The sequence below is a fragment of the Phalacrocorax carbo genome, chromosome 3 (genome assembly GCF_963921805.1).
Source record: "Phalacrocorax carbo chromosome 3, bPhaCar2.1, whole genome shotgun sequence".
Classification (NCBI taxonomy): domain Eukaryota; kingdom Metazoa; phylum Chordata; class Aves; order Suliformes; family Phalacrocoracidae; genus Phalacrocorax; species Phalacrocorax carbo.
Genome location: NC_087515.1, coordinates 3618276 through 3637740, shown reverse-complemented (window position 1 = coordinate 3637740; position 19465 = coordinate 3618276). Strand labels below are relative to the sequence as shown.

Below are 19465 nucleotides of genomic sequence, written 5' to 3'. Positions count from 1 at the left end.
ACCACCTTTACACATCTGGTGTTTATTGTCCCTGTGTGTTGTTTCCTCCCTTATAACACTGGGATACAATTGTCTTAATGAGTGATGATGTCTTGAGGTGCTAAGATACAACGGTGGTAAGGGATGTTATAATGCACATGTATTGGTTTTCTCTTAACACAGCTCCATTTCTTTATAAAAAGCTCCTTGGCTACCATTCAGTAAATGTCAAATGAAATAATATCCCAAAGTAAAGGCGAAGGGGAGGAAAATATAAGTGACATCAATATTGATGTTAGGAATATATTAAGAATTCACATTTATACAGCACTTTTGGCTAAAGAACTTCTATTATTGAGACTACTGTTGCATGAGTGTCACAAGTAAGAACTAAATACGAGAAAGAACTGAACAATTTGACCAAAGTCACAGAGGAAGCAATGGACAGGAACTGGACACTGTCCTGACTTTTAACCCCTGGACAATGATAATGTCCATCAAGAATACACTGGACAAGAAAGGTAACAAATCAGTTCTTGGTTAGCCTGGCTGCTTCTGGTATCTTCAAGACGAACATTTCTACTATAGTCATTTGAAAAATTCCAGTACACCCTACAAGGCACTGTTACCGTATGCCTAAAGGCACGTTTTATCTTCTTTCTCCACCCACCTATAAATGGCTCATTAGATCATTTCAGAAAACATTTTTGCTTCTCCAAAGTTACACGCAGCCATCTGCTTCTCCAGGGAAAGCCTAGACAGATGTGCAGCTTGCACTCTGCTCAGGCGTGACAGGGGCGCGCAGGCAGATGCAGGCAGCCCTGAGCAGCCGACGGGCAGGTGCACGCGTGCCACCGCTTCCCGACCACACGCTGCCTTCCCTCCCCAGCTCCAGCCCCTGCAGGTCACCTGCCCTGCAGGGACGCAGGTCAGCCCCTAAAGGCAAGGGAGAGCAACCCCACCTACGCCATGCAAACGCCACCCCCAACCCTCGTGTGCTGCTTGCTCTTCCTAACATATGACAGGCAAGGAAGTGAAAACTATTTATCTCATGAGTAAACGTACACTTTGACCAACGCAACAAGCTTGGCAGGAAAATGTTATTTGATACCAGAAATTGTTATTTTCTCTCTCTGTAACAGATTATCTCTGACTTTTTCAAAGCTGTCAGTTTGCTTAATATTTTGGGAGAGGTTTATTACTCTCACTACCAATAACTACATTTCCCATCTGCGGTATTATTGAGCATGGATTAAAAATTAACAGTAATTTTATCTGAAATTCCAGAGTGCCTTTTACCTTAAACATCATGAAAAATTCTTTATGCTATATAAAGCCTAAAAGCAATTTATAACTGAAACATTGTTCCTAATTCCTTGCTATTGAAACCTTGTTAATGAGCTACATGGCAGTAAAGGGGAAAACTCAAAGAAAAGCAGAGCAAACCCATACAATTACAGAGAAAAATACGAGATTGTCTTCCATGAAAAAGAATAGGAATCCTCTGGTTTCAGCAGTAAAGCCCTTGCTCAAAATCTTGCTCAAGACCTTCTCTGTAAGCAAACTGTGTCTAACTAAATGAATGCATTTTTCTCAGAAGGTAGAAGAGCTGCTGTGGTCATGCTGAGGTTTGTATTTGCGCCAGTGACACAGAACAGAATTCACACAGTTATTGGAATTCTGATACTTGAGCTTATGTCAAACGTAAAAAATATTCAGGGAAACAGACTCTAATAATACGAATAAATATGCGCAATTTGGTAAAGGAGAAAATGGGGGAGAGCAGGGCAGAACAGCAGTCGTGTCTGGAAGTTTAATATGTTAGCCTAAGAAAGTCTTTTTTTAAATACATTTATGAACCAATAACAGCAAAGAAAGGTAGAGCCGGTTGCCCATGCAAAAGGACTAAGGAAACCTGAATTTCTTCAGAACTTCAAAAGATGATTTAGAGATGGGACTTTAAAAAAAAAACTGTAAACAGTGACTAACTTCAGGTCTGGAGACATAATTGTATTTGCACTAATGCTTGATCCATGCAAATGCAACGCTTTGCTCTCAGTAATAGAAGGGGGGAGTCATACCCACCACTTCAAAGTCATTAGAGAAAATAAAGAGGTTCTGCGGTACTGAACTAGGCATGCAGGCCTGGGAGGCCAACACACGGTTATTAAGAGAAAAGCAGGGTATGGAAGCCTGAACACATCCAGCCTTAATATACAGATTTAATATGAGCAGGTTCTTTTGATGCCACTTTCTCTTGATTAATCATGTCAATTTTTTTAAATGTTTTAAATCAAATTTAATTTAGCTGCTGGAAGACTTAAACTATTTCTATTTGGATTAGTTCATTTAAGACTATCTTGAGTAAAGGAGAAGAGTGTGATATTTCTGAGGTTGAGCAGGGGCTGAACCAATCTCAGCTTGCAATCGCATCCCATACTGCTGCCTTTTGTTCCAGAGTAGCGCAGAACACTCGAGAAAACGTGAAGGCTGCAGATGGGCTGGGAAGCAATGCCAAGATCAGTAAACCACCTCAATCCCCCTCGGTTCCCCATCCCCTGCCAGCTACAATCTCACCTATCATTTTAAAAACACTTTTGACAGATGCAAATTTTGTGGGAGTATAAAGCCCCGATTCAGTAAAGCATTTGGAACTGCCCTCAAATTCCACTTCAGTTAATACCAATGCACATCACAGAAGCAGGCCCTAAGTATCTGAGAGAGGTTTATCTTTGAGATCTTAACAATATTCTTACTTGTATTTTATGTTTTACTCAATCCAATTAGACTTCAAGCAAATATTTACTAGGAAACAGTCACATAGGCACAATAAACATACACTCCCTGGGGGAGAAAGGATTTATTTTCAACAAGTATATTTTGAAAAATATAGATAGCTCATAAAGGCTGTTTGGAGTCTGTCTGAAAAGTATAACATCTAATGGTGCTGACAAACATAGCCTGGCTTGCCAAATAGGTCAGAAGACTGAGATTTGGGAATGTTCAGAATCTGAGTATTATTTATGCTTTTCTGCGCACGTGGCAAGGGAGAAGAAGGAATAGAGAGTTTAATAGAATAGATTTACCAACATCCTTCTAAGATTTGCAGGACCCTAACCAAGATACCTACACAATACTCTAAAATAGACTGCTTTTTTTTTTTGCATGCATGTGGTTAAGTATCCCTTAGGAAAATATTCAGAGCAAAATAACTTGTGTAATACTGGTATAATACTATTACCAAGCTAATTCTGCTTCCATGACACTGTACAAGGGAAAATATTCAAAGGTTCCATGCAACTACAATTCTTGCTAGAGCTACTTCTGCTACTGAGGCTGAACCACGACAGCCTGTCAAACTAGTTAAAATAAAAATACTCACCAAACTAGTTATTATTCCAAAAGCTAATTGAGTAATACTTAATATGTATTGTGTGAAAGTTCAGTTGCAGTCAAATTGCAATGACACTCTGGAGCTTATAATTTAAGATCTAAAAAGACAGTGCTCATTTCGTAGCAGTAAGACTTTTTAAATAACTGAAGGCACTTGAAAAATGGAAGGAATACACTTCAGTGCTTGACTTCCTTATACAGAGCCAAACTGTTCCTTTTCCAGGTGGCACAGAAGATGTAGTTACGCCAAAGCAGATATTCTGGCATAACTGCATATTTTACAGCAAAGCTAGAAAGAGCTTGCAAATGCCACAGATTCCAGCAGCGATGTGTATGTCCACCCATGCATCTGCTGCTAACTTCGAGTTCTTATCTTCTGACAGACATTTCAGTTTTTAAAAGTATTTAACGGGACCCAGATTTCATCTACTAATTTCCAGGTATATTTCCTTTCTAACCAAATTTTCCTATCTCATCTTTGGCCAAAACTTTCCAAAAAGATGTGATTCACAACTTTACACCTCCGATACAAATTTTTCATATGTTCACATATTTATAAGTCTTATTAAAAAAAAATGTATTTGTGTTTACAAAACATTATGGCCTCTTCCATTTGGGCAGTATTTTACATGCATTAGAGGTGAAAGATGATCTATAATTGCACTTGTAAACAATCAAAGCCAGCACAATATAAGAAACAAGGCTTGACTGCTGGTGCCTCTTTTTCTCTACGATGGCCTCAAAGTTAGACTGATGGCTCTCTGGCCTTCTTGCCAAAACCGCACACCAGATTAAAATAGAAAGAAGGGAAACAGGCAACCTGGGGTCCAAAATTTAATTCTGACCTTATGTATAAGCTCTATGGGAGGCTTGGACAAAGCAGAATGTTAATCTACCATATAAGGCGGGGGGGGGCACAAGGAAACTAGAAAAAAAACTTATGAGACAAAGAATGTATAAAATCTCTATCGTGTGTATATTTTGATATTTTGAAACTATCCTTCCTGAAAAATAATCAACTCTTCATGTATAAATGTTTTGTTTTTCTCAGAAAGTAACTACTTAATGTGCCTTTCAGTTATACGTCCACAGCCCGCTTGCTTTCAGCATGAAATAAACTATATTTTTTATGCCTTTAACCCACTTTACTCAAGCCATGGACATTTCTGTTTCATACATTTATGGGTTTATGGATCTCATTAACTCTGAAATATGGATAGCATATCAGAAAGCAGATTTGAAAGCGAAGGCTGAAAAGTTCTCTTCATTCATCAGAAGAACAGGCTCTCGTTACATTTTCTCTCATACTTCACAGTGGAAGTTAAGGTTTCTTCTGCTAAAACATATTTGCTAATGGAGTCCTTTGCAGAAACAGAGCAATTTTTTTTCAAATCAGTGTTCTTCACAGAACAGTTTACAAGGAGTAAACATTTTTTTCCTCCATTTAAAATTATAATACAGCGTTAAGTCCAAAATTGCAACTGAGCAACCATTTTCATAACAGGTTACCGATGCTGACTATGTTTAACACAACTGCCTTGAAAGCTCTGTTATTAAGTTGTTTCTAGGGATCACATTTAACTTCTCAGTGGAGAAGGAAAAAGTGTGATAAAGAGATTAAACTCTATTCCTCTGCTTTCCTACTATAAACCCACATATTAATTAGCTAGTACTCGTGTAATTCGTTGCAGTTGGATCCTTCAATTTTAAACACAAATACCAAGAAAATTCAGCTGTTAAGTACCTATTGACACCCTATTCACTAGCTATTAAAATAACCACATCACTCAATTTTGTAAAGCTACTAAACACAGTAATGAGTAAAAACAGTTTAAGCTATTCTGAGATGGAGTCTTGAAAATGAGATGCTTGAATAACAACGCATAGAAAGCTTGCTTTATTGTTATTATTTTCAGAACATTTATAGAAGATTTTCTGTTAGTTTAGTCTCCTGCCCTTCCAAGAGAAAATTCACAGGACATTAAGCTCACCTACACATCACATTTCAGAAGCACAGAAACAAGAAACGCCATTTTTTTACTCTTCCTGTGAAAGTGAGATTAACCTCACACAAACCTTCAAATTGATCCTGGTGCTACCAAAAAATTACAGGTGGCTTATATATGAACAAAAAGAAGCATTTTAATGGCAATTAATACAACGTAACAGCCTCTCTTGATATAGCTTGACAAGTCAGAGATACGTAACAAGCTGAGAAGCAGCAACTATTTTCCACTGGGAGATCCAGGCCATCAAAACACAGGAAAGGAGGTTAGTTTGAAGGCAACAGGGGAACATTTTGAAACTGTTATTCACAACCTCAGAAGGGAAAGAGGCCAATATCTTTCCTCACTATTCTCTTTGGAGGGATTTATTCTGGCTCAAGCTACTAGCAAAGGCACTACTGTGAATTTCAATCGAGTAAGACAAGGAAGTGCTCTACAAAATAGCCTGATAGAAAAATTTCAGCTGCATCACATGAAGCTTTTGTTGTTTTTTTAGCACAGTAGAAGGCATTACACCTCAGTGCTTGATGCAACTTTGGAAAGTACCTGCCAATAGCACGCGTAAGTCAATTCCCACACCACACTGTCTGCCTCGGAGCGATCATGGTACAATGTTAGACCAGCTTCATGTTTCACGTACTTTTACATCAACAGCGGAAGAGCAGACAGTATCTGATTTGCCATAAGCTTTGTGGGAAGGTTACAAAATTTTGTGAACAACACATTAGTAGAATGGCTGCTGATAGGTAGTATATGTTGATTAGTATTATGTGTTTGGATGCAACACTCAGATTCATCATTTCATAGAACCACAACACAAATGAATCACACAGACATCTAATTCAAAGAGAATAAACTTCCAAGTGCTTTAGAAACTTAGTAGTACCTGTAAGTGGCACCTGCAAACAAATTGTTTCAACTCCCCCCTCTTGTGCTTGGCTTCCTTTATGCTTTTACTGAGTGACTGCCACAACAGCCTTGACAAAATAATGATACCCTCAGCGTTAAGTGTAATTCTGCGTGCAATAATGTCTTTGACAGAAATAAATCCTATATTTTTGCTGTTTTCCATATTGCCTTCATCTCACTGATTCCTTTTTGTTATGCAGATCTAACACTTGATCAGCTGCAGAACAAATTTGTGATGAATTCAGAAAAAATTGATAGAAGGCTGGACTTCATCTGTTACAACGAGTCAAATAATGAAACTGGAATCGCACCAGGTTTTTTTATTTTGGTTCCTGTGCACTAGAAACCAATGGATAGCAACAGGAGTGGTTGATTTACCTTGCTATCAGCAAAAAAGTACTTTTAAAACTCTAACATAGAGTGTTCAACTTGACAGAGTATATATTGGAAATGTAAGATAGATTTTCAGAGTGAAAATGCATTAAGGTTCCAATCATTTCTAACCCTTTCCCCCTTACTTTTAAGTAAACCCACAACTCAGATATTGACATGTGCAGTCTGTGCCGTACATTGCTAATACTTTGAATAAAATCTCAAGCTATGAGATTGAAAATACTCTTGTGTAATCAGATATGCAAGAAGAACTATTTATATGGTTCTACTGCAATAACCATCTAGGAACCTGCTTTGCCACATGTGGATTCAAGAAGACAGGAAAGGAAATAAACAGATTTGCACGGAGTATATAAAAATTTATATTGGAATATAAATATTGGAATAGGTATATGTATGTTATATTATTGGCATATGTAGTATGGAATACACTTCTAGCTGGAAGTCTGGAAGCCAAGTCAGGAAGAAACCTGAGACTAATTCACTCACGCCAGGACTGCAAGCACTAGAAAATGCCCTTTCCTTTTTTTTTTTCCTGTGATTAACAAAATGTAAGCATTTACATGGACTGCAGCACATTAAAAGCCTATTTATTTTTTTTAATTTTCCCAAAAAATATTTATCCCAGAGATACCACAAACATTTTGTATTACTCAATTATTCCAGTCCATACCTGCAAACCTGCCAGTTGAGCAGCTGACTTCCCTTTGAGGCAGAGAATGAGAGCCACAAATGCATTTAAATCCTCCAGAGAAAGGCTACTGACCTAAAACAGATGAAAAAATAACACATTATCTGAAGGCTCTGAAGAGGAACTTTCTGAGAATTGGCTCCTCTTGCTCAAGCACAGCAAACTTAAATCAATGACCTCAAGAAGTTATGACCACCGTGAATGCATTGTCTAGGAGAAGACACTTAAAGGGAACAAAACACTTGCTTTCACAACTGAAATGAAGTGCGTACCCCCATACCCATGTATCGTGTACATACATGGATCTCCACACACCAAACAGAATGCCCGCCCTTCATGTATTCCCTTCTCCTCTTCCTTTGGAGTTTCTTAATAATAGGAAATGTCTTCATCTCCATGCCACTAAACACAGTAAAAAAAAAAGAGATTTAAAAAAAAATTGCTTTATAATCAAGACCCAGAATAAAAATAACCTCAATGAGGCACAGATGTGATGACCATTAGGACTTCTTTCAAAAGCTTCCATGGTTATCTGTTGGAAACTTTAACAATAACCTAAAATATTTGTTACCTATTTAAAGCTAAATTTCAGGATTTAACAAAACATATTTGGATTCTTCTAGGTTTTTAGGTTACATATTGAAGTAGGAAGAACTCAAAACTGTAAGAAAACTAAACCTAAAAATGTTCAAGTGGGCAAACATAAAGGAACATTCTAGATTCATGTAAAAGATCACTCTAATACTTCTATCAGAAAAGGCAGAACGGGGGCATTTACTGTTGCCAAAAATGATTCCGAGATTCCGTAGGGGCACTTGCTCACCTCAGGAGAAAGAAGTGCCTCCAGAGCAGCTGGGCTGGTTCCCTGACAGTACCCTTCCAGTTCTGATCACCTGCTTCCTCTTATAAGAGCGCTACAGATAATACACGTGCACCACTACCAAATATCTGTTACAAATGCTGAAGCTATAAAGATGGCTGTAGGTGAGATCCATAAAGCATTACAATTCTCCATCAATTGGAACCTGAGGGAAGGTTTCCCCTGCAAAGTGTGGAAATGTGCATTGTGGGCTTACGGTACAGTTAAAAGGCTTCCTAAAACTTTGTGTTGCCTTTCTTTTAACAGCTTGATTTTAGGGGAACGTTGTGTATATCTCATTTCAATCCACTAAGAATTTCTATTAAGGCTATTGAAATCAAAAAGTGACAGAAAAAACGGAAAGAAAAATTAACAAAAAAGTATTGATGCAAATCAATAGAAAAAGAAAAAAAACACTAAGAAGCCATTTATAATTACTTCATTTATTTGCTTAGGAGGAATAATCCATTCTTTCCTCCTCAAGATAAAAATTATTCAACTTATTGAGAACTTATTTCTTTTCTTTAAATCAGCCCTTGCTGCTTATCCCACTGTAAGATACTTTGCCCTCTATGACTGTTAAAACTTGCGTAAAGCACAAGAACGTGAGGGGTATCAGAAAAGTTTTAAGCTTTCAGAATGCTCCTTGGTATTCATTAACTCCACCTGGCTGCTGAGATCTGATAATACTTTACCCCGTATTCCAAGTCAGGTGTCACCTTTGTGTAGACGGCAACAAGAGCCGTTCACTAACCCTGCACATTTTATGCGTTGCGGTAACAGGAAACGTGACTTTCAACTACGATTCTTAATACTTGCACAATTTTGTCCTAAGAAAAGTAAGTCAAAGATTGCTTGTAAGTACAACAAAGGAAATGCCCCCAACACAGCAAATCAGCCGAAATGCTTATGAATGTCAAAACACTTATTCAGAGAAATATTTTATCCAGTAACCGCACTTGGTGAGTTAGCACACTTCCATTATCAGATTTCTTCCAAAACTGTAAGAGCTTGAAAGAGAAATTTCCCCTTTCTTTGGAGGCTCCACAATTTGATATTTGAACTCATTCACTCCTTTTCCTAACTTTAAAGGCAAACCTGGTTTTGTGGTTTTTTTGTGTGTGTGGGGTTTTTTTGTTGTTGTTTTACTATTTTTGTGCTTAATTTGGAGGATATTTGAAAAAGTACCCTCACTGAGAAGATTACTCTTCAGATTGATACTTTCTGTATATAGTTAAGATTTGCTTATTGGAATTTTCTTCTCACTTACGAAAAAAGTGTCTGAAGTTTTCATTAAATACTTGCATATAAATCTTGAGGAAGCCAAATGGGTTGCTCTGTATGCTGGTTCCTGCAAAAACCTACGTTTTAGGTTAGATTAAACGAGAGGTAAGAAGTTTTTAAGAAGTTTATTTCCCCCTCATATGAGCTGAAGGAAATGTTGTCAGCCTGCTTCAAGGCAACCTACAATTATTCAACTTAAATCACCTTTGGGGTAACAATCCACCTTCCCTCTCAGAGACAAACGTTAAGGCTAAAGTGTAAAGACAAGAATTAGGCCACAGCCAGACAAGCATTGTTTTCTCAGCTATAAAACAAATGGAAGCAGTATGGCCAGCTCACAGCATGGCTGCTGACAGTCTTGCTCTCATGTTTTCCTCTCAAACACCCCAAGAAAACAAATGGACAATATCAGAGAACTAACCAAAGTTTAAAACACTTCAGCAACGAAAAACATTTCAATCCAAGTCGATTCCCCAGTCTGGTTCACAGGGTAGATTGTGTCAGTGCAACTCAGAGGCGAAGGAGAATCAGGAAAACGGGACAGGTGCTGAGAAACTGGCACTGCCATGACAAACCTTCCGTCAAACTAAGCCCGTTGCATGATCTCTCTGCTGTTATTCTTGTTGAAAACATGAGCTGCAAAACTGTTTTCATCTGTTTTTAACATTAGCCATTGGATAGTAAGTTCTGACAACCATATCCCTAACAAGCATTTCTCGTTTTATTAATACGCTGTGATCAAGGCTCAATGAATCCACATTTTCTGTCCTGTTACTCCTCCTCTTAATCCCACGAAAGAAGCCCTTCTCAAATAATTTAGTAATCATGTTATGAAAGGATATACAGGATAGCAGAATAAATAAATGAAACAGTGAAAATAGATAAACAAATGAAATGATTTCATATCCAAATATGAAAAACACTTAAAGTATGTTTAAAGCTAAGTACACTATATGTGTCTTGCTGAATTGAAACCGCAATGCATGAAATGAGGTTAAATGAGTTTGATCTTCAAAAAACTTTCCATTTATATTCTGCCACAAAAAAAATATTAAGAAATAAAAAGAGCTACATGGCTCATTTGTATAATACCCGTATGCACTTCCTCAGTGCATCATCCCAGTTTGAACTAACACATATGAAGGAAAAAGAAAGAAAAAGTCAGGGAGAACTTGTTTTCATTTATCACACACCAGTATAAATCTGTTATTGAGAGAAGTCTGAAAAAGCAAAACAAACGACAAAATACAGTCCCATGTAAGTAAAAGTGCAACAGAGCTTATCAGATTAGGTAAAGGCATTTATAGTTTTCTCATTCTGAGAGAGGAAAGTCTGCTTGTGAGATCAGCATTTGAAAGGTGGCAAGTACAGACATACCGTCGGTATTAAATACATATTAAATACCTAAGAGAAATGTAAACAATGAAGCAATATTATATTTAATTTTATTTAATCTTGTGTTCCTTTTTATTACAATTAAGGTAGTCTGCAGGCTGCCAAATGTTTGGAATTATAGCAGAACTGCTACCTAATGATCACCTATTACTCAGAATTTAATGAGAAGAGCCATATCCTCAGTTCTGGCTTGAAACAGAGTAGACTGACAAGATGGTGTGAAAAAGTAGTGAGAACTGACTAAATATTTATATCGCCTGTTTGCACAGCCTGCATAGTCACCTAAGGAAATGACTTCTTTTGATGACACAAAGGAAACACAAAAAGAGAAGCTTTAATTTGCAAACAGGTCCCCAAAAGCAGGGGAAATCCCTCAGTTTATACTCTCTGTTAAACTGCCCAAGGGGCTTTGTCACGGGCATGTGAGAGTTATGATTAACTACGAAAAAAACCCAAGCGTTTCTTGAACAGGATGATGCATGTTAAATGGAGTAATTAAAAGCACTGTAATGCAGTACTATTATATTTGATCAACTATGCCTACAGTAAAGATTAAGAGCAAAATCCAGCACAGGCTAGCAAGAAACAGTTTATTAGTCAATCACATCTATCAGGGTTGACAGCTGGAAAAAAAAAAGCAACCGCCCCAGTTACCTGCATCATAAGATAGGCCAGCAAGCAGCAGAATGCTGCAACAGGTGCTTCTAGAGCTTGGAGCTCTTCCATCCTGTCCTGAAGGTCAAAGCATGCCAGAAATGTGCTATACCGTTGCTTTTCCACGTCAGGTCCTTTGGCAAACCACAGTGTTTTCAAATTAGGTGTTCCACCTACAACAGAAATCCATTATTTTATCTTGGCAGCAACGAGATAAAACATGCCTACCTCATTACAATCTGAAAGGAAACAACTGATCTGCTCTTGGCACTTGCAAGGACCACATAGTTGAAAATAAAATGTATTTGACAAAAGTTGGCATTTGAAAAAAAATTAACAAAAGAATTAAGGCCTGTAATTTAAACAAATTGCATTGAATACAGGCATGTTTAAGCAGAGAGGACTGAATTCAATTGTTACAACAATATAGACAACTTTGAGACATCTGGCTTTTACCCTTTGCAAGAACAAAGTTTGCCTACAAGTGTGTGCTTTCCCTTGGGGATCCACAGCACTAAATGAGGTTAGCTTCATCATAAAACAGTGATTCAGCAGAAAACAACCATATCTGTTTCTTCTCTCTCTCTCCTAGAGCTAGCGTTTTCAGGGCTCCTTGAAGGATCCTCACATTGCCTCCCTTATAAACACCTGTTTTAATGAACAAACCGGTCACCTGTGCCATTTGCTGGCAAACATGCATTCTCCACAAAATACTGTGCTGGTATGACCTCTTTGCAGTAGGTTCCAGTTTGGGAACATAAATCAAGGCTATCTGGTACTTTGCACTCCTTAGGCTACTGTATGAAACACTGCTGCAAACACACCCAAAAGAACTGTCGTCGGTCACGTATAATGTATCTTTCCACACTTTCTACAGTATCATTCACCCTGGTCTCTAAATCCTTAATATTTACCCCATGTTACCGTCTCCCAACTTGTGACACCTGTGAACTAATGTCAGATTTGCTCCCCATTTAGATTACATTTAATCCATTAACAAAACAAACACTAAGGCATGTGAAATAACAGAACAGCTAACTGGTTACCCTAAGAACCCCAACTAAAGACAGAATCCTCCCATAAAGTACTGCTGCTTCTGTAGTTAAATAAAACAAGGTGTGAATTTTGAAAGTGGACTAATTAAGCTACATTTGGTAACAACTCTTCTTTTTGCATGACATGCAGCAGCTGTAGTCCAGTTAGGAACGCCTGGTGATAATAAATGGTTAAAGTGACAAGGTGCTGAAATCTACGTAGACAATGTTTATTTAACCAAGAAAGCTCATTAACCAAATGGTACTAATCCTTTGGAGAGGGGAAAACTAGAAAAGTTCGTATTTTCTTTCTTCATGTCCCTGATAGATGTTTCTTTTACTATTTTTAAGACTAACTCTCCCATCAAAAGTTTTAACCATGTAAAGAACTACCATCATACAATCTGTAAGTTCCTAACCTTATTTTGTAGGGAAATAATTATATTAAGAAAAACTATCAGTTGCTCGGCTGGAGTTGGAAATACAGGTTAGTGATAACACAAATAGTGGCCATGAGCAGGGCCAGTTACAGACAGCAAAATAAGACTCAGCCGACTGATTTTGATACTGGTAATTGCTGCCTTAAGAACAAAAGAGAACAGCAGAGACTGACTTCCAGAAAGAAAAGTAAAGATAACATGCATAAAACCAGAGCAAAGCCAACTTTTCCTACCGAGCAACTTGAATGTGAGATGATTTTTACATAGGTAAACTTGAATACTTTTTGTGGTTTCTGCTTTCCAGAACGTTCCTAATCAGCTGCATATGAAGAGATATGCCAAGAATCAGTTAAAAGAAAGTATTCTTCCCATCTGTTCAGTTTTTAAATTTAATTGCATCCAGGGGTATACCTAATAATAGAAATCCTTCTTTCTGCAGAGTAAAACCATGAACGGCATCAATAATCAAGATTACATATCTATATTGAGAGAGCTCAACAAAAAATTCAAGACATCTCTTCCATAAACAGTTTCTTATACTTTCAGAAACAACATCTACTTGTGCCTGGGAAAAAAGAGGTACTGATGAATTATGAGTTATTTACTCTGGGAAAGAAAAATACGCTATCTCCTTTTGGAACATACCAACCAAAAGTGTTATTTTTCTGAAAGGATTTCTTCTACAAGTAATTAAATTCCATATCACACCCAAAAGCGATCCAGTCTATTAACCCCTAAATGAAAGATAAGTAAAACAAAGAAACTAATACACTGAACTTGAATGACTCTCCCATCTTGCCTCCAGTCAAGACACCTAAGATTCATATTCAGTAGACCCCCAAAACTGTTCTCTGCTCTAGTTACATCCTCACTACATACTTCGCAGCAACTAGAAAACATTCCAGAAAGAGAGAAATGTATGTGGATAGGGAGAAGATGTATTTTATTTTCTGAACATATCTAAATAGTTGTTAAATTAACCTTCAAAAAAACCCCAAACTGTGTAGCAAAAGGGACACAGAACAAAACTTACTTAAGTATATATAAACTGATACACCTTTACTGTAAAATTTAGCCATGAAAAAATTATCTATCCTACAGGGGTCGTAGGAACCACAAGTTCCTAGGAATTACAAAGACAGACTCAAACACTGCATATGCTTATGGTTATTCTCACCATGCGCAAAACTGCGCGAAAACCGTATTCAGCACTATGTAAACCGTAGTCCCTGGGAACTCCAAGAGGAGCACCAAAAGACCTCTGTGGAGGTCAAGGGGTACTACTTGCATAACGCAAAAATGGAGAACCAACGAGTTCAGAGAAGAAGCATTGACTGAATTATTTTTTTTCCTTTTCCTTTTCCTTTTCATTCACACATTTAAAGACATTGTCATATAGAAAACATCACAATAAACAAAAGCACTTCAAGGGAATACATAAAGATTTATTTCATTTGTTTGACCTGGAGTAACTGATTTATGAATGTGCAATGCCCGTAAAAGTTGTAGAATGCATTGATACTATGATATCCTTGAACTCAAGGCTTATACAAAGGTGAGCCTCACATTCATACCAACTTAAAATATGTCACCATTCTGTATATAGATATCAATATATAATATTAACTGTTCGTCTATATTTGAAGTAATGACTATAGAAATTTCATTTTATAACACCAGCAACAGAACCTTAACACTTTGTTGTTGTACACACTCACGTAAATACTGAGCAATAAAAATAAGTCTATAAAAACGTACTCAATAGGACCAACCAACAATAACTTGTCAACAACTGTGGCCAATTTTAAAAATGCCATAAACCCAAATGCCAATTAAATCTGACCATTAAAGAAGCATTCCAGAGACTGCATTTTGAACGCAAGCATATTCATGATACACTCCTGTAAGATGCAATGATTTGAATACTGCAAGAACATCCAAACCCCATGGTACGATGCTATAATATCCTACACATTTTCAGAAATGAAAAGCAAAATCCATACATTTCCAGTAAAGAACTTAAAACTTTCTCTGTTCCATATAAACTGCACACATATCATAGATCAGCTATGCTCACGAGATAAAGGTGTTAAACAGTATTTTCTTGGATCACAGATCTTCTAACAAAATTCATTTCTCAGAGGCATTTTTTATCAATCTAAGTGCTGCTCTGTCAATGTGTGGGAAACATCATGATCACATTCATTCAACTGAAAGGAAACATTCCAGAAGGGAGAGACAGACAGAGAATGCGAGCAAGCACAGATGCTAATTCAGAAGACTGTCTCTCAAGAAAAATACATATACATAATACACACTATATTTTAAATACATTTTAAGCTATCATCTTACAGCCTTTAGGATTCGATATTTCATTTAAAAAAAACAGCTAACATTCAATCTATCACCTGCAGCTTTTCAGATGCAAGACGGTTCTGTTTTATACACACAAAAACTCAGTGGGAATTCTACTTTTTGGTTTTTTAAGATCAGTGCGAAATTTGAAATATTTATCGTTATGTGCATTACAGTCCAAAGTTCATACCAAATATCCTTTCTTCAGTCTTTTTATCTAAATCAAATTCAGTAGAGCCAGGATTTCCCATATATTCTCAGTACGCTTCGAAAGCAGTTGTGATGATGAGGTTCTTTCAAAAAAAAATAAATAAAACAAAGAACCTTCCCAGATAAATTGCACCTATGATTTTTCAAATACTTTCTGGTAAGGTTTTTTCTCTTTTTTGAGTAACCTGATCTTGACTGACAGCTTTGAACCCTAACTTCCTATAACAACTTCTTTAAATTTAGCTCTAAATATGATCCCTGTCTGAAAAATGTGATGCGCTGCTGAGAACCTTATTTGGTGAATTAGAAAGTCATGCTGTGGAAAATAAAAGATGCATGAGCGAATGTAAGGCATACAAATATGGACTGCAAAAATTTTAGAAAAATATTTGTTCGCTGAAGGAATGACAACAGAACACTAAAAATAAAACAGCAGAAGTCCTCCTCCCCTTTTTTAATAGTCGGCTTGAACAGCCTTTCATTACTGAGTTAGTAAAGATTATGGCTGAGAAGATGCTGTTTTTATAAACTCCTCTTATGTAGTTGCTACAAACAAGCAAACACACAGAGTGATTTTAAATCCTGTTTATTGTCAACAAGAAGGTGGGTTCTATGTGTAGCATGTTTGCAGAGCAGTAGAACCAGACTACATGAGCTTAAGTGGATTCCTCTCCAGAAAGGGAAGAAGGTACTGTACTGCCTGGGCAAGAAAATTTCACAACAATAAATACAGTACATTCGCCACGCAAACTGAAATGTAACTACATAGGTATGGTTTATACTTCGCTGAGTTTTGTTTGCTTGTTTTACAAATGCGTGTTTCCAGACCATTGTGTGCTGAAATAAAACAGTTGTACAGGACAGACAGATCAATTTTTGCCCTGCATATTCATATCCATTTGGAAAATTTCACAGTAATTTCATGCTATCATCAAGTCAATTAGATAATCACTCTCCTAATATTGTACCAGGGGTACTGGACAATGAAACCACTGTATATGAAATGAAACCTTGTTTGTACTTTGTCTATGTAACTCATTTCTTTCCAAACAGTTCCTTTCAAAAGGATTTTGAAAAGGCTGATATCTAAAGAGCAACTTGTTCTCCTTCATACCTGAATTTGAAGACTCTCTTTAAATATATGACTTTCAAATATAAGATAAAGCTACAATTTTAGGGTACCTTAAAAGAAAATTTACTATAACTATAGTTATAGTACTACTATAGCAAATTAAAACCAAGTAGGTTCTAAAGCAATCCCTAGCCCCACCCCGCCCGCCTTCCCCCAGAAAAAGGTATGCATTTCAACTTCTTCTGAATCTGGATTTAGACCAGATTGTTACAGAAAGCTCTGGGTACTGAGGGAAGAGGCACTGGTGATTACTCTCAAAAAGCTGAGTGGTTAATATTTTTTCTTAACAAGATATCAATGGTATTGCATATCAATGGAACTATTCCATTTTACATGAAGACTAAAGAAACTGAGCTCCTGATCCATGTAAGAGCAGATGACTAGAGAGAGCGAGCTGTGAGAATAAAGACAGAGGGGTTATGACTACAACAGCATGGACAGATGAACAATTTTCCCTCTGAAATAACAACGTTGGTACAGTACTGCTTACTTGCTATCCTAAAATTGTATTGTGTGACACAATTCAGTGATGAAGTGATAAGTGACATAGAGAGTCACTTTTCTCTATGTATCTCTATCTATCTTTAATGTATATAATACTTTTTCATAAATTTAAACACATTGCTCATAACACTAATTTCATAAGAGTGTTCATAAATGTGTCCTTTGCCAAAGGAAAGATGATAGGAACACACAACACGCTTGATGCTGAAGACAGTAGAAATAGCTTCACAGAAACAGCCTAATTAGTTTTTTGCTGAAAGCTGGATTATCTTTTTTGGGTTGTTGCAGGTGATCTAAAAATGGCCCTTTTTCATATTCTCTGCCAGTCTTGTTAACACATTCTCTCAGAGAACTTAACAGAAGAATTTGGATATGGCCCTACACACCACTTATTCTGCCCTAGAGCAGTATTTAGAACCTCTAGGAAATTGTTTGCATTTTAGAACTGATGTTTGAAATAGCACTGTGTTTAACAAGACAGTAATAACATGTAGCTCAAAGCTGAATCCTATTATAATTATACAGGGTAATTAAAAGCAATTACAGGCATGTGGCATTTCTACTTTAGCCCCTTGTTCTCCACAGTCATTTTGGATTCCATATCAAACATGTGACAATGGACTGTCTAACCTGATTTTAGGGGCGTCGTTATTTCAGTTCAGATTTAAAGACATTTTTATTCTACCTGGAATAGAAGGTTGTACAGGTTGTATGAGCTCCGGCTGCTGGAGAGGATTTCCAAAATAGACAAACCACTCTTTTACCAAAGGATAGGCTCCACCTAAAAAAGACAGAATTCAAATGTAAGCATTGACACTAGCGTAGAAGTTGGAAGTGGTGATCAGGATTCTAAAGTAATAGAAGGCGCTTCATAATGACTTGTTTGCTTAGCTTCTTTAAAAACAAACCAAGAAAAATTAGTTTTAGTATCTTTATGACAAATCATCAGAACAAATGAAGAGAGTTGGAGTTATGTACTACAAACATGAGTTTGTAGTTGGGAACTGCAGCCAAAAACATAAGTGCAAGAGTCTGTGGAAAGCATTCTAAAATGGCTTTCAGCCAATTTTAGGCCTTCCCGTTCCAAGGCAGTTCAGGAAGCTGTGGAGGCATCTGGCATAGCTTAGGGACCTACACAAGCTACCTCAGTCTTTCAGGCCTGTCACACTGCCACATATGCAAGCAGTCCGCAATATGATTCTCCTCCCAACTTGCCCTGACATTTCCTGTGTCAGGGTTTGAGACAAAATCTTTATAAGGAGGCCTTGATGGCCGTTTGAAAGCTGACAGCAATGGAGTCATCCCACTGTCGGATGCAGAGCTTTTACAGCCCATTGTTCCAGACCTTTTATCTAGCATAAAAGGATTGTTTATGCATAATAGCTCAAGTGGCTTCCTACCCCCTAACCCCAACTCTGCCCCGCCCCCCAGTAAAGCGTAGGGTGCCTCTTAAATTAAAAATTTCACTACTTGAGTTGTGCATCTAAATGCTTGATGCTTTTAAAAAAACAAAGAAAATACCCTCAGAAAAAACTCAGTTAAGAACTTTTGTAATGCAGTCTATCCAATTTCCAATAGTCAGCTCAAAATCATTCCAATGCAAGTCTTCATAAAAAAAAAAAAACCTAGAATCATTATCATTATAAATGGTGCTGCTGCATTCTGTCCAGATTTTGCTTATGGTAACCATGTCATTGAGCCACTCTCCATCGTCTGGTAAACAGTATGAAGTAAACAGATTTCTCTAGTCCTGGGCACTTGGAATAGTGTTTTCAAATCTTCTCCAGGCAAATCTCAAAGCATTTTTTTTCCTTCCCTTGTCCCTTTCCAGACTCACAGAATTGCACCTCTAGTTCCTTCCAGCTCTCACCCAGTGCTGAAGCCACTGTTCTTAAAAAGTCCTGCCTTTTATCATCAATTCCAACCAATCACCTGCACAAGTATTTCTGATGTCACATTATGAACCCTAACCAAAAATTTCACCTAGCTTAAACCAAACACATCTCTCCAACACTCCTTCCCTTCCCTCCACAACCCAAAAAAGTCTGGTCACATTAATTTCCTGATCTCATTCATAGCTCCGTGCTGCAAACGACTGTAGGCATGAATGAACGAGTAGCATGCTATGGTGCACAGGCAAAAATTCCTCAGATGGAGTTCTAGTGTCAGAGACAAGAGAGGGAGAAAAGAACTCGACGAGATCTGTTTTACAGCCCTGCTTCCACTT

General features: G+C 37.4%; 1 protein-coding gene across 6 annotated transcripts in view; it reads right to left on the bottom strand.

Annotated features, from left to right (window-relative positions):
* The window catches only part of FAM120B (family with sequence similarity 120 member B), a 56005-nt gene that overhangs the window by 23712 nt on the left and 12828 nt on the right, over nt 1–19465 (bottom strand). For all 6 annotated transcript variants that reach the window (XM_064445642.1, XM_064445644.1, XM_064445645.1 and 3 more), the window contains 3 exons: nt 17924–18019; nt 11564–11736; nt 7354–7446 (listed from right to left, as the gene is read on the bottom strand). In XM_064445642.1, the coding sequence (XP_064301712.1) occupies nt 7354–7446; nt 11564–11736; nt 17924–18019 (362 nt within the window). The remainder of the gene's footprint in view (nt 1–7353; nt 7447–11563; nt 11737–17923; nt 18020–19465) is intronic.